The 23,239-nt window shown below is 50.7% G+C and overlaps 1 protein-coding gene across 1 annotated transcript; it reads right to left on the bottom strand.

Moving 5' to 3' along the window:
- Positions 1-6,229: 6,229 nt before the first annotated feature.
- On the bottom strand, positions 6,230-18,545 carry LOC141727393 (E3 ubiquitin-protein ligase PHF7-like). The gene is given in 11 exon segments (XM_074533878.1): positions 6,230-6,238; positions 6,853-6,881; positions 16,458-16,576; positions 16,723-16,836; positions 17,050-17,195; positions 17,197-17,236; positions 17,238-17,411; positions 17,488-17,612; positions 17,900-18,001; positions 18,087-18,178; positions 18,503-18,545. Coding segments are annotated over 11 exon segments (993 nt in total).
- Positions 18,546-23,239: the final 4,694 nt, after the last annotated feature.

The following is a 23,239-nucleotide window of genomic DNA, read 5'->3' as shown; positions in this document are numbered from 1 at the left end:
TTACTGAATGTGATCAGGTTCATTACAGTCACAAAAAAGGTAACATGGTGGGATCAATGCAGACAGAATGGCCAACAAAGAGGAGGAGCTGGAACCCTCTGAGGAAGTACTCTGAGGGAACTGGGGTGGCTTATTGTGGAGAAAAGAAGGGTCGGGAGGATTTCTCACTCTTCTACAACTTCCTGAGAGAAGGTTAGGCAGGCATGGGTTGGTCTCTTCTCCTAAGAAACAAGAAATGAGACAAGTGGAAATGACCTCAGGAGTCAGCAGGGGAGGTTTAGGCTGGGTATTAGGAAAAATTTCTTCACCAAAGAAGCTGTAAATCATTGTAACAGCTGCTCAGGGAAGCAGCTGAGTCACCATCTCTGGAGGTATTTAGAAGACATGTAGATGTGGCACTTAGGAATGTCTTTTATTTAGTGGTTCATTTAGAAAGATTAATGATTGGACCCAATGGTCTCAAAGCTCTTTTCACAACCTAAAATATTATATGATTTTGCATTTTACTGGTATAAAGTATGTGCTTAAGTACCATCGTGCTTACCCTATAAACTGCAGCCCTGTCAAACCTGCATCTTTCAGGAAGAAGTCTCTCTAGTCTTGAATTCATATTGCTTTTGATGACATTATGGTTTAAAATCAGACTTCATAATTTAAGATGATAGTTTAACATATTTCATAAATTAAAAGAAAAAAAATTGTAAAGGACTTCAAACTTGATAATTCTGGGTTAGTTCTAAATAGGAGCAGGAATCCAAACTTTCACAGTCTGTAGAAAAACAAAAAAAAAAATCCCTGCTTGTATTTTCAGCCAGTCCTTGTCTTTATTTGTCAGATTTTCACCACAATTTTTTTTTTTTTAATTAAAGGAGAATTCTAAGAACTTGCATTACAGGTAATTTTTAGTTTAGGGAATTGCTTTTCTCAACGCCAGCTGTGCTTCAGTTTCCAATGTCCAGACACTCTATTAGCTCAGCATGTTTATTGCCATGGTAATGTCAAGTGCCAAAAGCAGAACAGCAGCAGTGCTCCTCATGGTGTTACATCTGCAAATGCTTAATGAATAGTGCAGCTTGCACATTTCAATACATTTTTAATTATATTTGGCAGAAAAAAGAAAGCATGACCTGGCTTAAAATGTATCTCATCAGATCCCTGGTATTTAAGCAAGAAGCTGCCTCACTGGAATACAAAACTTGTCTAATTGTTTTAAAGAACTCCCACTAAGATAAAGCTTTCTAACTGTTCTCATTTCTAAATGTTTCTCACAGTATCTTGTAGATACTGTGGTCTGTTTTTGTTATTTTACTCAAGGACTTCTTCAGTCACATATTCTGAAGTGTCCACTGGTAATGCGTGTTGCATGTTGCTTGTCAGTGAAAGTGACTGTGTCAGTCAGGAAAGTTATGGTACAGCCCATGACAGCATATTATGTATGACTCTGAGATGGCTCTTAGCACTAGTGTGCTGACTTTAATAATGTTTTATTCATAAGTTGACCTCCTCCTTTCCCTCTTACTTTTGGCTCAGTCTCCACTCACCATTGGTAGCAGAATTATTTGCAGAATGTCAGCAAGAGCATTTCAGGAATAGGTACCAAAAATAATTTTTCTCACTTGAGTGGATGACTTTTGCTGCAGAATAAAGCAAAGGATTGCACCTCTGTCCTGAAGAACTGACTTCTGCTGTACAAGAAATCCTCTTCCAGAAGCCCAAAGCCTGCAGCCCAGAAGCCAGATGCTCTTCTCAGCATGTGTCCCATACAAGCACTCTTAATGCCTTAGAGCAGTGAAACTCATTCACTGCCTGGAGATGTTTTCTCCAGAATTTTTCCTGCTTCCAGAATTTCCAGAAATTAGGCTCAATCTGCTTTTTAAGCCTTCATCAGCATCTGTTCTGTCCCCCAGTAGTATCAATTCAGAGCAGTGTGATACATATCCAGCTCACATTACTACAACACAGTGGTCACCAAAGCACCTGTGGACCCATCTGGCCAGTGGTTGAGACATAGAAAATCTGAACTACAACATCCCCTTTAGACTTTTAATTAGTTTCTCATATATTTTATTATTCTTTTACTGGATTTCATCCTCTATTGCATATCTATGAGGCACTTTTGGAGATAACTAATTATTCATATGCTAGTTACTTAGATAAGCCTTATTGGGAGGTCACTAGATGCTCATATGATGCCGTATCATTGAGTTTTCTGTAGATTTGCACTCAGTGTACTCTAATGAACCACAACGATCCTCCTTTGTCATCACTCATGGTTAAAAATCCCTGCTACCTGCTTGGCACTGCAGCAGAAATTAACTTTCATGTAGGGCCCGTGGCCTACATGTGAGACTATTTCCTCCTGTTCTCTTCAAAACTTGCTCCTGCCATGAAATGTTCCTTAAACTGGACCAATTACATTCCTTAACTTTCATTATAAACTTGCATTCATCTTCCTTATCGTTGTCTTCTAGAAAGCTGAAACATCATGACAAGCCAACCTAACAAAAGGTTATATATATATTCAAAATATATCCAAAGTGTATATTTTTAATAATTCAGATAAAAAATGTTTTGGATATGCTGTCTCATGTTTGCTCTTTCCGTTCCACATATATGTACTTTCCTGCATTTCTACACAATAATTGTAATTTTTATGAGTTTTTTTTTTTTTTTAGGCTAAAAATCAAGCTTATTTTAGTCCCCTGTCACACAGAAAGCTCTCCAGATTAATTCCCACCAATCTTTAACTCCCTACTTAATTGTGTATGTCACCAAAACATGAGGCTAACATTGTGTCATGTGGTATGCCCAACACATGGCCACCATGTATTGGTGGACTGTATTCTATTATAAGTTTTTGTATCTAGAGAGTACAAACTTTCTCCAAAAGTCCTTAATGTGTAATTTGCTTATTGTGCTGTTATTGGCACCATGTCTCTGATGTCTTACTTTTTTCTCCAGGCTTTTGAGGGATGCACCTGTTCCTATGTAGCATCATAATCTTTGTTTTAACAGTGTTTTTCAATGCAGTTTCTCTGGCAACTTTTAAGTGTTCTCCTGCTCTTTGTGATGAAATCATTAATACTAATTGCCTGCTTTTGACAGGAAGGCAGATTTATTATGCAACCAGCGTTCTCTACATAGAATGCACAGGGCTCCTGATTTTAACAACCTGCAGCAGGTACTCCACAGCTGCAGCCCCACAGCAGCTCCAGAGCAGCCCCATCCAGAGGCACCTGGGAGACCTCAACAAGGCAGCCAGCAGCACACGGGCAGGAGGACACAGATGGCGCTTCCTGCCTGGCACAGGGCTTGTGGCCATCTCCAGGCACCGCTCTGGCAGGGATCCCCACAGCTCCGGCCCTTGCCCAGCCGCTCTGTGGGCAGCACAAAGGCTTCAGCAGAACCACCACAGGCCAAGGGGCTTCTGGCCATTTTCCCTGCAGCACCGCACGCCTGGGCAGCTGGCTGAGCACAAGCACCCTTTTCCCCTCCTCCCCTATGCCCTACGGACCCTGGGCAGCAAAGAAAATCTTGTGAGAGTGTGTATATTATAACACTGTCTATATTTACAGAGGGTAAAAATGAGAACGGTAGAAAAGAAAAATCTTAAAGAAAAGTAAAAATCCCCACTGGCTCAGGCTGCACCAGCTAAGAGACCCTCCCAGATCAGCTGTCCTCAGAGCTCCAGCAGTGCAGCCAGCTGAGCCGCGACAGACGAGGCAGAGTGATCCATGCCCTGTGCAGCTGATCGTGCAGCCTCTGGAAGATGGAATATCGGCCATGCGGTGTTGTTCGGAGGACATGCAGTGTTTGAAGTGCCAGCTCTGACACGGCACTGCTCGTGTCCTCCGTCAGGCGTTCCAGGGCTGCAAGAGAGAGGAACAGAGGCACGGTCAGAGCCGGATCTGCCGGGAGCCCAGGAGAGCCTCCTGCAAGGGCCATCCCAGCCAGCTCTTGCCGTGGCTGGGAGGGAGCAGGGAGCAAGGGGATCAGCCTGAAGCTGCTGGCCAGGAACGGCCCACGTCGCCCTGAAATCTCCGTGTGCTCTGCCATCTGGAGCAGAGCTCTCCGCAGCCGGGACAGGGCTTACAAGCTCCCCCTGGCAGTCCCTGCTGTCAGCCCGCTGCCCTCACTCACCAGTGCAGATCAGCTGCAGCTCTTGCTGCTGCCCCCTCAGGCGCTGCCCGGCCATGCCTGTGAACACAGAGCCTGTCACGGCCCCAGCGGCACAGCTCCCTGCCAGCGGCGCTGCCGGCGCTGTGGCCGCACGGGCTGCCGGCCAGGCAGAGCTCAGCCCGGGCAGTTGCCGCACGCTGCCGCCCCAGGGCACGGCTGCCAGAGGGCGGCAGCAGCAATGCCCGGGCCAGGCGGGGCTCCACGGCGCCGAGCCGGGCTGACGCTGCCGGGGCAGCAGGCGCGGCTGGGGCCGAGCTGCGGCGAGCCGGGCCGGGGAGGGAGCCCGGGCTCGGGACTCACCCATGAACCGGACGGCCGCCTCTCGCAGGGGCTCCTGTGGGCTCTCCACGTAGCGCAGGGCCCGGCGCAGGTGCTCGGCCGCTCTGCTCCTGTCCTCTGCCAGCTGCAGAGAGCGGCAGGAGGGAAGGGTTGGCGGCGCGGGCTCAGCTCCTGGGCCGGGCGCTGTCTGCGCCCAGCCCCGGCCTCCCCTGCCCGCACAGCCCTGAGGCGCGGCCAGCAGCCGCTGGCCAAGGGCTCCCGAGGGCAGGGGGCAGAGGGCCGGCTGCTGCCCGGGGAGCCGCGGTGCCGCCCCGCAGCCCCGCCGGGCCGGGGCTCCATGGGCACCCGACTCAGGCCCACGGGAGCCGGGAGAAGAGCCCACGCGTCCTCTGGCTGCAGCAGCGGGCAGGGGCACAGCTGCCCGACCCCGCACACTGAGCACCGCCCTCAGGGCCCTTCTCCAGGCTGAGGATTCTTGGCTGCTCTTACCAGGCTCTCGCCGAACCTCCATGTCTCATCCACCTCTGGCATTTGTTTGAGATTCCTTCTCTTCAGGAATCTGGCTGCAGAATACAGTACTACACAGGACGCCTGGAGAGCAGCAGAGACATACAGATGGCCCCACAGGCCAGGGCCCAGGAGCATCCCAGTGCCACAGCCTGGAGGAGGTTGCAGTCCGCAAGGTGCCAGGGCAGGAGGCAGCCCAGCCCCTTCCCAGATGGACAGCAGCTGGCCACAAGTGCTCACCTCAGCAGCAATCTGATTTTCATCGTGGCAGTGGAAGTAGAGTGGGACCAGGCTCTGACGCACGTGGGACTTGAGGGCCTTTCTTCCATCTTTGGTTAATGAGTCCAGAATCTCTTGAAAGACACACATGGAGCTCAGCTGCACCTGGCTATCATCCTGTATGTGAGGAAAGGCAAAAGACCTGAGCATCAGCTGCTTCAGGCCCCCCAGGGCACAGGCCTGCATCTCCACAGGGCACCAAGTGTCTGGGCAGCAGCCAGTGGCCGTGGCTGTGGGTACAGAGCCTTACATGGTCAAAGAGTGGCAGGAGCGCCTCAGCCAGCTGCAGGGCCATGGGGGTGGGTATTAGGACACCATCATCCAGGAGCAAGTATCTTAAAAGAAGAATGGTCATCCCGATCATGTCACTATCATTTTCCTGCAGGAACTCCACAAGCCTTTCAGTCAGGCTCCGCATTTTTTCAGCCTGTGCGGAACACGACTTTGTGAGAGGCCGCCCGGCTGCCGCAGGGCCCAGAGGCCAAAGGCCTGTCCCGAAGCACTGGGGCAGCTGAAGCGGGAGGCAGGAGAGCTGGGAGCAGCTGCCCCAGCGACTGAAGCCCAGGCAAGGCCGAGCAACTGCGTTGCCCAGCCCCACGCTGCCTGCACGGCTTCAGCCACTGCCCCCTTCTCACCATCAAGGGATTCTTGCCCAGCACTACGAGGCCTCGGAGTGCCAAGTAACGCCTGGCCATGTGCTCGCTCTTGCAGGTTCTGTGCCAGGATCTCCAGAACACTGTCACTGCATTCCCTCAAGTCCAGGCACTCGAGGACCTGAAAGGCACAGGGCAGTGACAGGGGAGCTGGCTGGCAGGAGCCCAGAAACGCACAGGGCTGGGCCCAGGCAGCAGCACAGGGCACGGGCACCCTCCTGGCAGCTGTGGCTGAGAGAGGCCAGAGGGCTGGGAGGCCAGTTCCCCTTCGCACACAATGGGCATTGTGTGGTTTCCATAGGCGTGGGGTAATGAACAACAAGCTCCAGGTTTTAGCTCAGCTGATGGAGACAATTTATCATCCGGTAACATGAGGTCACAGAGTGGGCTATGACATCACAGAGTGGGTTATGTGAGGTTATTGAGAACTATGACATCATAGACTGCCTCTGTGACATCACAGAGCAGGCTGTGACATCACAGGGCAGAGGTGTGACATCACAGAGCAGAATATTACATCACAGAGTTGGCTGTGACATCAGAGACCAGCTGTGTGACATTAGATAATGGGCTGTGACATCACAGAGCAGGCTGTAATGTCACAGAGGGGCTGTGTGACATCCCAGCAGGGCTGTGTCAGGTCACTGGGTTGGTCACTCTGCCCCAGCTCCCCCCCACAGTTTCTCCCAACAAGTCCAATGCTGTTCATGCCCAGCAGGGTCCCTGTCCCCCGGGATCCCCCTGGCCCACCTGGAGCCACAGCCTCCACCAAAGGATGTTCCACAGGATCCACCCCAGAGCCTGACAGGGGACAAGGGGCCAGGGCTGTGTGACCAGGACATCAGGGACATGGATTATCCAGGTCACTGTGGCCTGGTTTGGGTTGCCCAGGGCAGGAAAGATGTCTGGCAGCTGGAGCAGGGTCTGGGAAGGGCCTCCAAGGTGGGGCTGGAGCCCTTGGGCTGTGAGCAGAGACTGAGGGAGCTGGGCTGGTCCAGTCTGGAGCAGGGAAGGCTGAGGGGCTCCTCATCCCAGCCTGGCAGTGCCAGCAAGGAGGGGATGGAGAGCACAGAGCCAGGCTCTTCACCAGGGGCTGGTGGGAGACAAAAGCCAGTGGGTGGAAGGGGAAAGAGGGGAGATCAGTCAGGACAGGAGGAGATGAAATGAGTCAGGCTGGTTTCAGCATTTCCTCAGCACCAGGAGCAGTCTGATCTCCTGTCACCCTGCTTTTTTAACATTTTCTAAGCCTTCTGATGTTGGCATTATTGTAGTGAACTTTCTCACAAATTTTCTGTAAATAACTCATTGTTTTGCATTCCTTTATGGAGGAGGAGAGAGTTGATGGACTGTTGGTTTGACCAGTGTCATTCGGGAGGTGGCACTGTCACCCTCCAATCCACTGTCACTCTTGGAAAACTATAAATGTTGGAGTCAGAAAATAAACTTCCCTTTTTTCCCTTCACCTGGAGAACAGCGGTGTGAACTTGTGTTCTTTCGTGTCCTATAGTGACATCTGGTGACTGCCGGCGTGTACTGCATCCTAGGCTGAGACACAGAGTCTGGATCGCCCGTGAGGTTGTATTCTCCCCCCTCTTTGGTGCTTTGCCTGCTGTTCTTGGGGTAATGGCAACCTCTGTGGGTTTCGAGGAGGATTCCCTTATTTTGGACCTCTGGAGGGGGGTCATGGAGTTCAAACAAGTTTCCGTTTCCTGGAGTGATTTTCAGAGGTTATTCCTGTGGGTCAGAGAGCGGGAGTTCTTTTCGGTCCCTGGGAAGGCGTTCTCCAGGGAGACGTGGTCTCTCGTAGGGGTCCGCCTCATGGAGGCCCTCTTTGATGATTGCACTGTAGACATGGGATCGCTGCTGGTGCAGTGGAAAAAGTGTGAGGAGCTTTGGCAGGGGTCTGGTTCTTGTACCCATAGGAGTTCCCAGGGGAGCCCTTCTGTCTCGGACATGGGCGAGGGGGAGTTTGAGTTTCTGTGCGATGTGGAGTCCCCCTCCCCGCTCTGGGACAGTGTGCTGGGGGACGGATCTGACTGGAGGGATGGCGATTGTTCCCCCGTCGTGGATTGGGCTGGCTCCTGGCGAGCTGGTCCCGAGTACAGGGGGCGGAGCCCAGTGGGCTTCTGGGGGCTCTGTGGATTCAGCAGGCCGTCCTCACCCCGCCCCGCCCTGCCCCACGCGGACAGCGGGGTGGGGGACGTGCTGCCCCCTCTTTGTGCCTTCCCGGTGTGATAAATAGGTATGATTTGTGCTGATAAAAATTGAAACATTAATCAATATTAATACAGTAATTAATATTTGGGAATAATAAAATATTTAAAATTTGTAATGCCAAAGAAGAGAGGGAGAGGAGGGGCTCCACCCCCGCCTTCCCAGCAGATGTTCTCAAGGACCACAGGACAGAAACCAAAGATGCAGTTGCTAAAAATGAACAAAACCTGGTTGGGTCCCAGAAAATGCTAATTATAAGGGATTTACTGCCTTGATATGTTGATGCAGTGATACGTTAGTCTTGGCTTACATTGTACTGGCTTGATGCGCATGTGTAACCCAAAGGTGAATTAAAGGACAACAAAGAAGACTACAGGGCCTTCATCAGTGACGACCCCCAAAGACTTGTGCGACCACCAAACCCAGTGGTGGCACATGCGTGGTAAAGGTGGTAATGAAGGCGGAGACAGAAAAGTGACAAACCGAAAATAGGAGGAGATGGCATTTACACATGGCATATAAGGGGTGACTTTTACTTGGCAAGCTTGTACGTGAAGTGGCAAGGGTCAAGAACTCTGCCCTCCGTACCCCGCGGTTGTTTTTGCTTATGCGCTATTATTTGAACCAAATTATCCCTGATTTATATATTTTCTAAACTATTCAATTAAAATTGTTGCTACCTTAAATATTGTTTGGGGTTTTTTTTGATGGGATAATTGGGCAAACATAACAGCATCATGTATGACATATATGAGTATGCAACAGGCTATTACTTTTAAGTTAATCCTGTGTTAGCAAAGTGTCTTCTGAGGCAGAGCAGGGCACCCAGACATTTGTAATTCTTTGCTCTTTAAATTGCCCTTTATTGTCCTACCTCTAATTGTCCAAATTATTTTTTCTCTACTTTTTATTCTTAGTTTCATAACTAATTTATTACTATTAAATATTTAAAATTTTAGAACAAGTGAAATTCTGCATCCTTTGTGTCCACTATCAGTGAGCATCCTTCTTCCCAAGCTTTGTCAACTTCCCTCTGGGTTTGAGATCAGTGAAACGTGCCCAGCCTTGAGTCTTGGAAGACAATTCTAGCAACAAGTACTTCGCTTTTCTAACACCTGGCCATCACTTCGAGCTTGTAGGCTGCTATGTGTGTCCAGGTTAAACGTCTCTTCCTGTTGATCAGGCTTGGAAGGGTGTAAAGCCCAGGCCCGACAGGACATGTTTTCTTCAGGAAATGGGACGTAGGGCCCAGTTTGCAACGGGTGCAGGCCCGCGCCTTCCAGAGCGGCAGAAGGTTCCCGGCGCCATTGCAGGGCTCAGGGCGCCGCCCTGTGGGCGAGAGCCGCCATGACAGCGCGGGCGGCGCGCGGCGGGGCCGGAGGGCGGGAAGGGGCGGGCGGGTGTGAGGGGAGGGGCGGTTCGTGCCTAGAGCCGAGCCCGCGCTGTTCCTGGGCGCATTCTCGGCTCGTTGTTGGGAGCGTGCAGCTGCTGCTCGGGCTCTGGGAGAAGCGTGCGGCCGCAGCGGGGTCCCAGCCAGCAGAGCTGGCTACTGGCCGAGGCTGCAGTGCCGGAACTGCCGTGCCAGAGCTGCCCTGCGCCGTGGCACTACTAGAGTCCCTGGCAGAGCCGGGCTAGCCCAGGCAGCTCCTGAGAGAAGCCCTGCCATGGCAGAGCCGGGCTGGCAGTGCCGACAGCTGAGGGAAGCCCTGCCATGGCAGAGCCGGGCTGGCAGTGCCAACAGCTGAGGGAAGCCTGGCCATGGCAGAGCCGGGCTGGCAGTGCCGACAGCTGAGGGAAGCCCTGCCATGGTAGCGCCGGGTCCGCTCCTGCCCCCGGGCCGCCCGAAGGAGCGACTTCTGGGACCTGCCTGCAGACCGGCACTGCTTGGACCTCTTCAGTAGATCGACAGAGTTGCACCACAGACAGCAAAATATTAAAACATCTGATTTAAAACACCAGAGGGAAACCATAGAATTGAAAAGAAAATGAAGGTTTACCAAAATACTCAGGGCATGAATGGGAAAACTGAAAAGAAACAGAATCTAATTACTTATATAATCTCAACTATATCAAGAGAAACATGAGGGTGAAAAAACCTTCTAAAAGTTTTGACAATAGAATGGTTCAGCTGTGTAGTTTTGCTAGTACATTAAAGACTTAAAAAGCAGTCAGGTATTCCTTTGTCCACTGCTAAGAATTTATTCATGGGATTTTTTACAGTTGTCCCTCAAATACCCCTCAATAAAGAGAGTTGAGTGCTTATATTCCATGGAAGCCATCAGTTAGTAAATGTAGTGTTTTCGTTTTAAGTAGTTCTGTAGTTAGTAGTTAGTAAAAGAAGTCGTCGTTTTGCCAATGGATGCTGATCCCTGATGCGTTCGTGCTGGTTCCATGGAAAGGCGAATTTTTAGGAATGAGCTGTTGGAAAACTGGTGTTTTCTGCTGGTAGTAGTTACAAACACATTGCTTTTTGTGGTAGAGACTGAAGCAACTTTAGATGCCTGCTCCTTCTTCTCCACCTATGTTTAAAGGAGATCCATGCAGGTTAAAACATGAACAAAACCTCGAGGCTCTGGGCCTCAAGGCTCCGAGGCTGCTACAGCCTCACCTGCCTCTCCCCACAACCAGCAGAGGAACAGCTGGAGGACACTGCGCAAAGTGTTCCTCAACGCAATAATGGGAGCAGAAGGTGGGCAGGAGCAGGGCTCACATACACAGAGAGGATCAGCACCTCAAAGCAACCACATAATTCCAGGGACAGGGACTCAGGACAGACAGCTGCCCTGTGAGACAGCAAGCAGGAGGGCCCTGGTGGCAGGAAGCCAGGTGAGGGCAGAGCAACCCTCTGACAGCCTGGCCCAGGGGCTCTTGTGGCAGCAGGCAGTGTGGGGATCAGAGCAGAGGCAGGGGGAGGCAGGAGCTGCTCGGCCATGCCGGGGCTGGGAGCCTCCTTCCTGCCCAAGTGGGGCCCAGCTGGGCCAGGGGGTAGCTCCTGGGACAGCCGTGCCCACATTGGCCCCTGCTCTGCAAGGCCTCCAGCCCTGCCCATCAGCCAGGCAGGGACAGAGCAGCCTTGGGGCCGATGCTGCTGCAGGCTCAGAGCCCCACAGAGCTGCTCGTGCCCACTGCCATTGGCTCTGTCCCCTGCAGCCCACATGCTGTGTCACCATGCCGAGGCTGAGGCCTGTGCCTCCCCAGGCCCTGGCTACTTCTCTTGTGCTGCTCCTGCACTGCCCAGGGCACCCACGGGCCCTGCATGGGCCTCACACAGGCCAGAACCAGCTGGGGCTGTGACAGCTCTGCTGCTCTGGGCCCAGCCCTCAGGCAAAGCACCTGCCTGTCCCTGGGCTGGGGGCAGTGCCCAGGCTGCGCTTGGCAGAGCCCATCCGCTCCTGGAAGGCTGGGGGCACTGCTCTGGCCTGGCCTGGCCCAGCCCTGGGGTCCCTTGGCATTCCTGCTTTCCCATGCATCCACCAGGGATGGGCTGCAGCTCAATGGCCCTGGCCTGGCCGCACACTCAGGCCTGGAGCCTTCCCGTGGCTCCCCAGGGCACCAGAGCCTCAGCCCCAGCTCCCAAACACGGCCTAACAGGCTTTGCTGACATTGATCCCTGTTAGACCTTTGAAAGCATTTTCAAAGTAACGTTGTTTGGCAACACTTTCAAGGAACAAACGTGACTCGCTTCTAATCAGTAAAAATTTTATTGGTTCGCTTGCACTTCCTATAGAGTATCCTAATGCTTCCTTTGGTGTTCCAGAAAATAATGAAAATCTAACAAATTCTTCAGGGAAGTTCCTGAATCCACTATGAGGAGAAGTCTCTATATTCACTATCCTTACATACAGTTAAGTAGCTGCTCCTGTAACACACAAAGATGTAGTGGTTTACCTGACTGGACCACACAGCATGATGTTATACACACTGCTACACAACAAAACTTCTCTTCCCTGTTCATTACAAATGCAAAGCTCTTCTCGAGGTCCTGACCTAATTTTGCATGCATATTCATACCTGCAATCCCTCCCCATGCTCAGCTTTCACCTACACTTACCAGGGAACAGATGTTCCATACTCACCTCAAGCAATAATCTACGTCTGTCTTCCTAACCCTCTTTTTCTTCACTGGCTTCTACTAATCTACAAAATAACTGTGGACCCTCTGCACAAAAGAAACATCCAATTAATATCCTTAAACACTTGTGATTGCGCTGCTGCTTCTAACAATCTTGACCAACACAGCACTAAAATCAGAAATCAATTCTTCACATCCTTCCTGTTCTCCTGCCCCCACCACACCTTGGCTCCAGGAGAAATGTTCCCTACTGCAGCCTGGTGTGCTAAGAACAATCAAAGGCAGCAGCACTTTTCCTCAACATGCTGCAATCTGAGTTGCACTGAAATTGCTGCTGTTGCATTAGAAGCTCAGCACCAGCACGCCACATCTTCCCCTAGAACTGAGGCCTGCTGAGGCCTGAGCTCTCCATTTCAACACACCCTGTAAATCAGGCTGCCTGGAAGATTGCAGGCCGGGAACTGTGTGAACACAGCAGTGCATTTCAGCAGAGTTATGGAATCAATCTCATGGAAAGCACATCCTTTAAGCTTAAGACTCTATTCTACAAAATCTAAGCAGGTTTTGGGGACTGTGCATGTTTGCTTTGGATGTTGTTTTCTTTGTTTCTAAATACAAAATTCACTGGATTCTGAAGAGGAAGCCCCAGATTCATTAGGACAAAGAACCACAGGGACATATGTGGCTGACAAGAACACTCATTTCTAAGGGTAACACCAGAAAGAGAGGGAAAAGGTAAAGATGCTTTAAATACCTGAAAGGGTCCAAAATGTCTAGGTGACCTGTCAAGTGACTAAGTTTGTGGTAAACTCTAAAAGTCCAGATTCCTATTTGGTAATTGTCTGAAAGAAAAGAAAGCCAGAAATCTGCTTGACCTTTATTTTGCCAGAACTTCCTCACGGGATTCTGCTACAACTTGGATCACAAGTGAGGGTGGCAAATTCTGACTAGAAAACTTTGATAGCTAGGCAGCATTTTTTCCTCCTCACTGAATTACAGGAAGGGTTTAAAAGGAAAAAATATATTAAAGAGGGTAAAGAAATTCTGTCATACCTCTTAGGCGGTCATCATCTTTGGAGAAGAAAAAAAAACTCTAGCAATTTCTGTGCGTGGTAAAGAAAGAAACCTAGAAAAGGACAAAGGGATTTGAGCATCCTAAATTGTACTATCAAATTCCATGAACACAAGTTAAACATGTAGTGCTTCAGAGAAATGGCATACATTGAAAAGCTTTATTCCCTAGGAACCGAATAGAGATTTTTATTTTACAAAACCCTCTTTTAAAGAGAAAGCTGACTGTGTCTTTGGCTTTTAGCCAAATTCAGTTTGGAGTTGGTCAAACCAAAATGACCCAGTTAATTTCTTGTGCTCTACTCTTTCTTTCCATATTCATCTTCACATCAAATGGGCTGCTGGGAGTTTTGACTCTGTGCAGCATGAACGGTTTTCCAAGATGACTTTCATTGCTCAGAGGTGTGCAATGTCAGTTTCCCATTCCCTGAGTGCTGCTATTAATATTCCCAAAGCATCCAACTACTACAGCCAAGTAGACAACAAAGAGAAATGCAACTTGCATTTCTTGGTCCTGTTCAATTTCTGACATCTCAGGTTCATTGTCACCCTCAGAACTGCTGTCCTGGAAACGTGGATCCTCTTGCCATGTGGCTTTTACCGGCTTTATTGTCCCAAGTGTGTAAGGCTCTGCAATGACAGCGCCAATAGAGAAAAAAAAACCAAAACCAGATTATTCCTCTACTGGTCAGGAAAAATTCCTCCTTTCAAGTGAAATACTTACAGTGGAGAAGAGAGATTTAGGAAGGACAGAATCTGCCCCTGCCAGATTTTCTAAGCTACATCTCTGCTCCAGTATTTTCCACTTTGTTCCAGGGATCCCTTATGTATTCTTAAACATTTCTCATTGCATTCAGAAGACACTGAATACCTTCGCAGTTCAGCACAAGTGTGGGGGGCTCGTTGCTTTGTGCTGTTGCATTGGGTTTTTTAATATTTTGGATAACTTCATGGGGTTTCTTTTCCCTCCTGCATGACTGGGACTCGAGTTAATGTTGTTTCATCTTCATTTCAGACGGCCTCATTTTATCTAAGGTTAGGACACCGCAATGATCATGTGTCATTGCTTTTCCTTTTTCTAAAGGTCCAAGAGTAGAATTCAGTAACAAAGAGAATGTTCATGGATCTTGGGGTCAGCTCTCGGAATTTGCTCCTCCCTCTAGTGTTAGCGCACATTTCCTTAAAAACCTTGTTGGGTTCTATGAAACTTGATGTGACTGGTGTGTCACCTTTTTCCCTGTTTGAGGAATTCAGGGCATGAGAACAAGCTTTTTCACCACTCAGCAAAAACCCCAATGCCTTCTCAAAGCATGCCTTTCAGAATTCCTGAGATGCAAGCATGAGGTACCTCTCATTAATCTACCACAGCCCTGGCAAGCAGAAATGAAGATCAAAATGCTTCTGCCTAATTACTGACTTCTGCTGCTGAAAATCCCCTGAATCCTGACCTTCTTTACACCATATTGCCCTACAGTGCCTGCCAGAATCTCTTCCCTAGCAATGGCACTGTTAGAAGGGTTCTGCTGTTACCTTCTTTGATGCCCAACTCCTCTGTGCCTCCAAAGAAGGAAAACTTGAAAGAACTCGTCTCCTGAGCTGCGTCGTTCTCAGGCAAAGGTCCCAAATAGTCATCTGGGGCAAAGTCCCGTGCATCCTCTTTGTGCCAGTGTATTTCCTCAATCTATTCTGGTTTGTTCTTTGAAGGTCTTTCAAAGAACAAAGCAGAATAGATGGAGGAAATATACTGTCTATTCTGGTTTGTTCTTCGAAAGACCTCTTTCAAATCCACAGCAATATTGTAAAAGTTGTCTTCAGACACTTGAGGCAGTGTCTCACTCTCTTCTTTTTTTGGCTTTACTGAAATGAGATTGTTCAAGGATAGCAACACAGCACACGTCCTTTTCAGACTGCAGCTTCCCTATGAGCCACCTTGCTCTGAATGTCTCCCTAAGCATATCCAAGCCCATTAAGGAGTGGTTCATTATCAAGGGTGAGGAGTGGGGAAACATCTGAGGTTGGAGTGTTAAGGCAGGAACAAGAGGCCTTTTTAATTAGCCAGATCCTTAAGTGACTTTTCACTGAATACACAGTTACACAGAAATCAAGTTATTTAGCTCAGACTTCTTCCTGCCAGTAGAAACATCAAGAGCTAATAGGGTTTGCTCACAGAGCTGCACATCTCAGGGTCCCTGCACTGACCGTTCTCACCTTCACTTCCGGCAAGGAACACATGGCCTAGAAAGAAAAGATGACGGTGCTACGCGCTGCTGTTGGAGGTCCCAGTTGAGGTCCGACGTCGCTGGTGGGGGTGGCTGCTCCTGCGGGATGTCCCCGACCACGTTCCCCTACGCCTGGGCCTCTCGGCACTCGCTGCTGTCCTCCTGCTCCTGTCCTGGCGACTCCTGGACCGCAGAGTCTGAGTCGAGGCCCGGCACTGCTGGCGGGAGCGGCTTCCTCTGGGGGGCGTCCCCGATGATGTGTCCCTTCGCCTGGGCCTCTCAGCCCTTGGCCTTGTCCTGCTGCTGCTGCCACGGCGACTCCTGGACCGGACAGGTGGACTCTGGGCCCAGCCTTGCTGGCGGGAGCACCTGCATCTGGGGGATGTCCGTAACGGTGTCTCCCTTTGCCTGGGCCTCTCAGCCCTTGGCCCTGTCCCACTATTCCTGTCATGGCGACTCCTGGAGCGGACAGGTGGACTCTGGGCGCGACTTTGCTGGCGAGAGCGGCTTTGCCTGCGGCCGGGCCCAGCACGTCTGGAATGCACCCTGTCCTCAGGGTCAGGGGACCTGTTGCATGTTGACCTTGATCTGCTGATGCTGCTGGTGTCCAGTGAGGAAGATGGCAGTGCCTGCTGCCATGCTGCGTGGTGGGGCCTGCTGTGGCTGCCCGCCTCTGGAGATGGAGACGACAAAACCAGCACCAATGGCACTGGGCTGTGGGAGCTGGGGCTGATGGCCTCAGATTCTGACCAGCCATGAGCAGATTGCAGTCCTGACTGTCTGGCCAGCCCGGGGCCATTGAGCTCTGACTCATCCCTGGAGGCTGTAAGGGCAAGCAGGAATGTCAAAGATCACCCAGGCCCAGGCCAGGCCAGGCCAGGCCAGAGCAGTGCCCCCAGCCATCCAGCAGTGGATGCTACCCTCTGCCAAGCCCAGCCTGGGCACTGTCCCCAGCCCAGGGACACCAGGGACTTTGACTCATACATGTTCCGAGCCCAGCACAGGTGTCACACTCCCATATGTGTGTGCTGCTTCTCAGGCCAGAGCAGTGCCTGTGGGTGCCCTCAGCAGCACAGGAGGAGCACAGGAGCAATTCCCAGGGCCTGGGGAGGCAAACAGGCTCATAGCACTGACAACAAAGTGTACCAGCATGTGGTTGTCTGGCCAAGCGCTTCTGGCTCTTCCCGCTTTGAGCCCTTGCCAAGACACAGGTTCTCTGCAGAGCCCCAGGTGCAGCTTCCCAACTTACCCCTGTTCCTCTGCCTCCTCCCTGCCTCCAGGGTAAAGGCAATCCCTGGCGTTGCACTGGCCGTGCCTCACTCCTAGATCCGCGAAGGCATCGTTGTCCTCCCATGTTGGCTCTCTGATGGAGAAAGGAAGAGATGATGAATTTCTGCTGCTCTCCCTCACGGAGGTCCAGGGTGTCCCAACTCTTTCTCCAGTGCTTTTCCAAGTTGGGCATGAAGCTGAAGCCCAGCTTCATGGGACAGGGCAGGGCCAGGGCTCCTGGGGAAGGGCCTGGCACAGCACAGCACTTGCACCCTCCTGCTGTTGGGCCAGGCAGAAGGACACCAACCTGATGGGGATTCGGATCCCCAAGCTGAACATTTCGATAAGAAATGCCTCACTGTCTCTGCACAGGGGGCATTGGAAGCATAAAAGACCAGCGCGCAAGGCCTGTCCCTGCAGAGCAAACACAGGCAGGGTGAGCGAGGCCCTGCTGCCGCTGCTGCTGAGCACCTGCTGTGCCCCGGGGCTGAGGGGAGGGCTCCTACCTGGATGCAGTCTCTGTGGAACCAGGCCCTTTTGCACACTGGGCACACCAGGGTTGTGAAGGTCTTTCTGTCCTCCACAGGCTCCAGGCAGATGAGGCAAACGGTGTCCTGCTCAGGAGTCGCCTCCACCTCCTGCTCTGGACGGTGCTCAGGGCAGAAGGAGCTGGGGGCAAAGGAATGGGCAAAGTGAGAAATGCTGGATCTTTCACCAGTGTTGACCAGAAGGGGAGAGGCGGTACCTGTACGGGCTAATATATTGATTGACACAGCCAGCCTCCTTGGCACAGGGCAGGTGGAACCCTCTGTCACAGTCCTCCGTGCAGCACATGATGGTTGCCCCACTCTGGCCACAGACGCAGCAGCGCTGGAAAGAGACAAGCAGCCCCATCAGCAGCAGCAGCAGCAGCCTCAAGGCCTCCCCAGGCAGCCCCAGGGCTCTGGGCAAGGCGCAGGACATGGCCACTGCCAGCTTCCAGCCCACAGAGCCGCCAGCTGGAGGAGGGAGGCTCCTGTGCCAGGGCCTCTCTGCCAGAGCTGCTGGGGGCAAGACTTTGTCCTGGCTGTTGGGCCGGCCTTTCTTTCCTGCTATCTGGGCTAAGCTCTGGCAAACCTTGCCAGGCACAAATCTCCCTGCTCTTGTCAGGCTCTCACCTTCTGTGCTGCCCGCCGCACTGCAATTAGGAGATCTCGAGGGAGAAAGTCCATGAGGCCCCTGCGGTCCATCTCTTGCTGAAATAGTAGAGTGGCAAAGAACTGCAGCCAAGGGGAGAAGCTGATGAGGAGAGGGTGGCAGGAGCTGCCCATTGCAAAGGTGGAGGGAGCGCCCGGAGCCACTCACCATGCAGAACACGTGGGCACAGAGCCCACCCTTCTGCAGTTTGTCACCACACATGTCCCGGTCAGCCTCGGCACGGCGACACAGCATGCAGGCTGCAGGGGACAGAGCCAATGGCAGCGGGCATGAGCAGCTCTGTCGGGCTCTGAGCCTGCAGCAGCATCAGCCCCAAGGCTGTTCTGTCCCTGCCTGGCTGATGGGCAAGGCTGGAGGCCTTGCAGAGCAGGGGCCATTGTGGGCACGGCTGTCCCAGGAGCTGCCCCCTGGCCCAGCTGGGCCCCACTTGGGCAGGAAGGAGGCTCCCAGCCCCGGCACGGCCGAGCAGCTCCTGCCTCCCCCTGCCTCTGCTCTGATCCCCACACTGCCTGCTGCCACAAGAGCCCCTGGGCCAGGCTGTCACAGGGCTGCTTTGCCTTCACCTGGCTCCCTGGCACCAGGGCCCTCCTGCTTGCTGTCAGACATGGCGGCTGTCTACGCTGAGTCTATCTCCTCGAGGGACGTGGTCACTTCGAGGTGCTGTTCCACTCTGTCTATGGGAGAAAGAAGAGGGGGGGGGGGGAGTTTGCAGAACAGGCCCAGAGCCACGAGGCTCTACTCCCTGCTCAGGCCTGCGTGAGCCCTGCTCCTGTCTGTTTCTCCTCCCGTCGTCGCCTTGAGGAACACCACAGTGTCCTCTGGCTGTTCGCTGATTCTGTGATTCTGGGAATGGAGAGGCAGGTGAGCCTGCAGCACAGGCCCAGAGCCCCAAGGTATGGGGCCCCTCTGGTCCCTGGGCAGCCATGTCCCTGCCCTACCTTCTCCTCCCGTTGTCAGGTCACACTGACACTCGGCTTGAGCCCCACGTTCCCTTTTGTGGCCTTCCTCGCACAGGTCACAATGGCCACTCTGACATCAGAGCCGTGTACCCAAAATCGGGGCAGCCATGGCCCCAGGTCCCTGGCAACCACTTGTGGTGGCCCCCTTGGGCACCGAGCTTCTGAGATGGGTCCGAGCATTTGCTCAGGGTGGAAGCAGGGCCGGGACTCCTGCAGCAAGTGCAGGGTCAAATGCCAGGCCCTGGGGCAGCCATCCAGGAAGGCACTGTAGGCAGGGAGGTGCTGTTCAGGCACTGCCACGCCTGGGCTCCGGCCCTGGTCAAGGGAAATCTCTGCTCCTGCCCCTGGCAGGGCGTGGCCCAGAGAGCCGGTGCGGAGTCAGCTGCACTGCCGGGATTCAAACCGTGCTTTAGGTGAACTGATGTTTTCCTCAAGACCTTTCTGGAGAAAACTAAGATGAACCTGATTTGATGCTGCTGCCAATCCCCATTGGGTACAGGAGATAAACCTGGACACCACCACAGCTGCCTCCAGACCTCAGTTATCCTGTCATCCTATGAAATAACAACTTTGACATTTCATATAAATGGAAAAATTAGTATTAAGCTTCTGAGAAACGTCATCTTTTATACTGACTCAGTGGAAAGACAGAAAATTCACTGAGAATTTTATGTGTACATTTGACAGGAGAGCTTGCAACTGTCCTCAACTCGAGTCAAATACAGGAGGATGCTTTTCCTACATTATAGGAACTTTGCCAGTTTGGTCCATGCTTTCCTACTAGAAAATACATTGGAAAAAACTCAGGAAGAGAAGCACAAACTATTCTTGACAATTTTTCTCTTTCGTGTCTTTGCAAACATGCTCCTGGAAATCCAGATCCATGACTTCTAGAACAATCAATGGGATCTCTGGGAAGCAGGGGAGGGGCTGTGACACCTCAGGGAAACCGGCCACGGAGCGGGACTGGGACTGTGACACCTCAGGGAACTCACCATGGCAGCCACCTCCCGAGGTTTTGAAGTACTTGTTTCTTGGTTTAATGCCCTTCCAAGATCAATCTAGCATCTTCGCATATGAGCATGACATACAAGGGTATTTAAAATTGAGTCTGATCCAGTCATCAAAGATAATGAATATGACCTGTAAACTTACCTTTTCGTGATTGCCAAACAATATGGAACTTTTCTTATGTCTGACTTAAAATATGCAGAATGCAAAATTAATTCTCAAGACAGGAAAATTAAAACAATGAAAATAGGATATAGGCAATCTTCAAAAGGCGCAGAGAAGAAAATAAACATTAGAAAGCCTTAGAAAAATTTGTTTTTCTTCTTCATCTTCTCAGTATTTGTTGTTTGAATGTTTGTTGTCTTACTTGACCCTCTCAAAACAAGGCATGTTACACCTTTATTGTCTCAGTGCTGTATTTCCCCAGTCGCTGACTTGCCATTTAGGCTCTGCTTTATTGGGAATATACAACAAGGAAATATACAACTCTATGGAAGAGAGTTGCACAAGCCTCTGGATTCCTGACTGTTCACCTCTGCCAATGCTCACAGTATTCTCCTAACACACGAGAGGTTCCTGTCTTTGAGAGAGAGAAAGATTCAGCTGAAGTCAAGCAAACAGGGCAGGGCAGATGGAAACCTTCCCTTGAGATGCTTTTGGGAAGGCCTGCAAGGACCCTGCCTTCTCTTGGAACAGAGGTGGTCACCATGCATGGTGTTGCCTGACTTGCCCTAGGTGCCCCTCGATTGCAGAAGGACTTTTGCCCACTTCATCACTTGTCTGTCCCTCCAGTTCCAGGGCCTCAAACCTGCTCTGTAAGGCACTAAACCTGTTAGTCAGCTGTGAGTTTTCAGAATAAGGCACTGAGCATGGCTCTAACTAGTTTTTTTAGTCAGGCTTACAATATATTTTGAGAAGAAGAAGGAGCAGAGAAGGTGTATTGGAATACGAATCCCAATATTACCAGTTAGATGGTGCCTGGGCCAGTTCTGACCCTCGCTGCTGGGCCAAAGGCAGCACTGTAGTGTAATTCACCCCAGAGATACCTTGGCTGCTGGAGATTGCAGCAGAGCACTGAACAAGTCCAGGCTTGTCAGGAACTCCGTTTACCTCAGGAGAGAGAGCTTCTGGCGATGGTGAAGAGAAAAAAGGAGTGGATTCTGCTGGAGGGTTATATCCAGATGTTTATTCCATGGTTACAGAGGTCTGAACCGGGGCAACTGCTCCAACCAGAATGGAGGCCGCATGGTCTGATTAACCTTTTAAGCTCTGGGACAGGGGAAGGGGAGGGGACAGGTGAGCTACCAACCAGGTGAAAGGGGCAGGGTCACTAGGGACACCTATACGGGCCAATGTCCCCCAGGCCTGAGGAGCATCCTTTGAAATCGACCAACCACACGACGCCTTGCTGGAATCTTAAGCCTGATTGACAGGACTCACTCAGCAAGGGGGCGAGGGGGAAGGGAGAGAGGTATAGGCACACCTGGGAAGGGATCCGGAAGTTTAAAACAGGACATTGCAACACACCGCAACAAAGGTGTGAAAAATGCATATTATATGATTGGCTTTTCGCAAATATTAATATTAATATTAGTACTATATGTGTTATGTTGGAAAGTTATGTTGTAATAATCCTTTTTTTGTAGTGCTATCCTAATCTTTTAAAGTAGTGTGGTGAATATAGTTTTAGGCTACACAAACTCTGTGATGTAAGATACCTTTTCTAAATAGCTCAAGGAGAGATAACAGTAACAAGACACCAAAACTCTGAGAAAAGAAATATTGCCTCCTTATTGGGAAGAACCAGACTTTGAGGGACCAAGACAATTGATTTACAAGATGAGGGAGGGGTTGACAAGAACAAGAAAACACCCATTGTTTGAAAAGAATTTTGGCATCATGTATGAGATATATGAATATGCAACAGGCTATTACTTTTAAGGGTTAATCCTTTGTTAGCAAAGTGTGTTCTGAGGCAGAGCAGAGCACCCAGACATCTGTAATTCTGTGCATTTTTATTGTCATTTTTTGTCCTACCTCTAATTGTCCAAATTCTTTTTTCTCTAATTTTCATTACTAATTTTATAACTAATTTATTACTATTAAACTTTTAAAATTTTAATACAAATGATTGGCATTTTTCACAGTAGGGGTAGATACCACACAAGAATCCAGCACAGTCTTCCCAGCTTTTGCATCTGGGTTCTATGAAGCACAACACCCAGCACTTGCACTGCACCGTCTTTTCCTGAGTTCTGGTGACCAGAACCATCCCATGGCCAGGCCCAGGATAATTTGGGTGCCAAAGTCCCATTGCCTGCAAACATCACACTCTTTTTCACCCAGCTGGTGCTCATCTCAGCATATTTGCTGAGTTGGCTTTATGACTGTTTTCTTTATCTTGGCAGTTCTAGCAGATGTCCTTATGGCCCCTAAATTCTGCATCCTTTGTGTCCACCCAAATAAATAGGGGAGGAGAATTTTTCTCCTTTTAATGCCTTTATTATAAGTGATCAGCTCAGGATTGGGCAGCTCGGACGAGTCTGCATCATCTCTCCCAGGGCGACGAGGAGGAGGAGGAGGAGGAGGAGGAGGAGGAGGATATGCGCAGCTTTGTCCACTGGGGGCAGAGCTGAGGCGTCCGGTTCTCGTGGGAGCCTTTGGGGCGTCGTGACCCTCCGTTGTTACTGTTTGGCGCCTCGTTCTGTGTGCTCCCGGTTTCGGGACGACTTCCTGCTCAGGGTGAGAAGGACTATGAAGGTGTTCAGCATCTCTGCAGGCTCAGCACTCCATTCCTGACATCCAGACATCGCTCCAATCACTCAACTCTTAGGTGGCTCGTTGTTTTTGGGGTCTTTTTTTTAGCAAGGTAGAAGCAGTAGCTTCTCATGGCATGCTGGTCCTTGGAGTTATTTTGCATATCCTTCCCCTCAAGCCTCTTCTTCTCACTGTTCGGGATGTCCCCACCCTTCACTGTCTCAGAGAAGGGCCAGTAACTTGCCCCAGCTACGGCTTTTACTGATACAAACACAACTATTAACAACGACCTGTAATTACCATAACACAAGCAGCACCCCAGCAACAACAGTGGTAACCTTTTTCTCACAGAAAAAAATTGGCAGAATTTTTGTTCATGACAGTAGAGAATTTAGTGCTTCAAAGTAGGGAGTTTATTTCATTTTAGCATGGATGACTTAATAGTCATGAAAATGGCAGCATTACAGCCAACATAATCAGACATATGTGGAGGAAAAAAATACACTGATATTCCTGTGCTGGCACACATCTGTAGCTGGGAAACAGCAGAGGAGCTGCAGTGTATAGCTGTTA

Source organism: Zonotrichia albicollis, unplaced genomic scaffold (genome assembly GCF_047830755.1).
Source record: "Zonotrichia albicollis isolate bZonAlb1 unplaced genomic scaffold, bZonAlb1.hap1 Scaffold_122, whole genome shotgun sequence".
Taxonomy (NCBI): domain Eukaryota; kingdom Metazoa; phylum Chordata; class Aves; order Passeriformes; family Passerellidae; genus Zonotrichia; species Zonotrichia albicollis.
The sequence above is the reverse complement of the archived record's forward strand: the minus strand, read 5'-3'. Positions and strand labels throughout refer to the sequence as shown.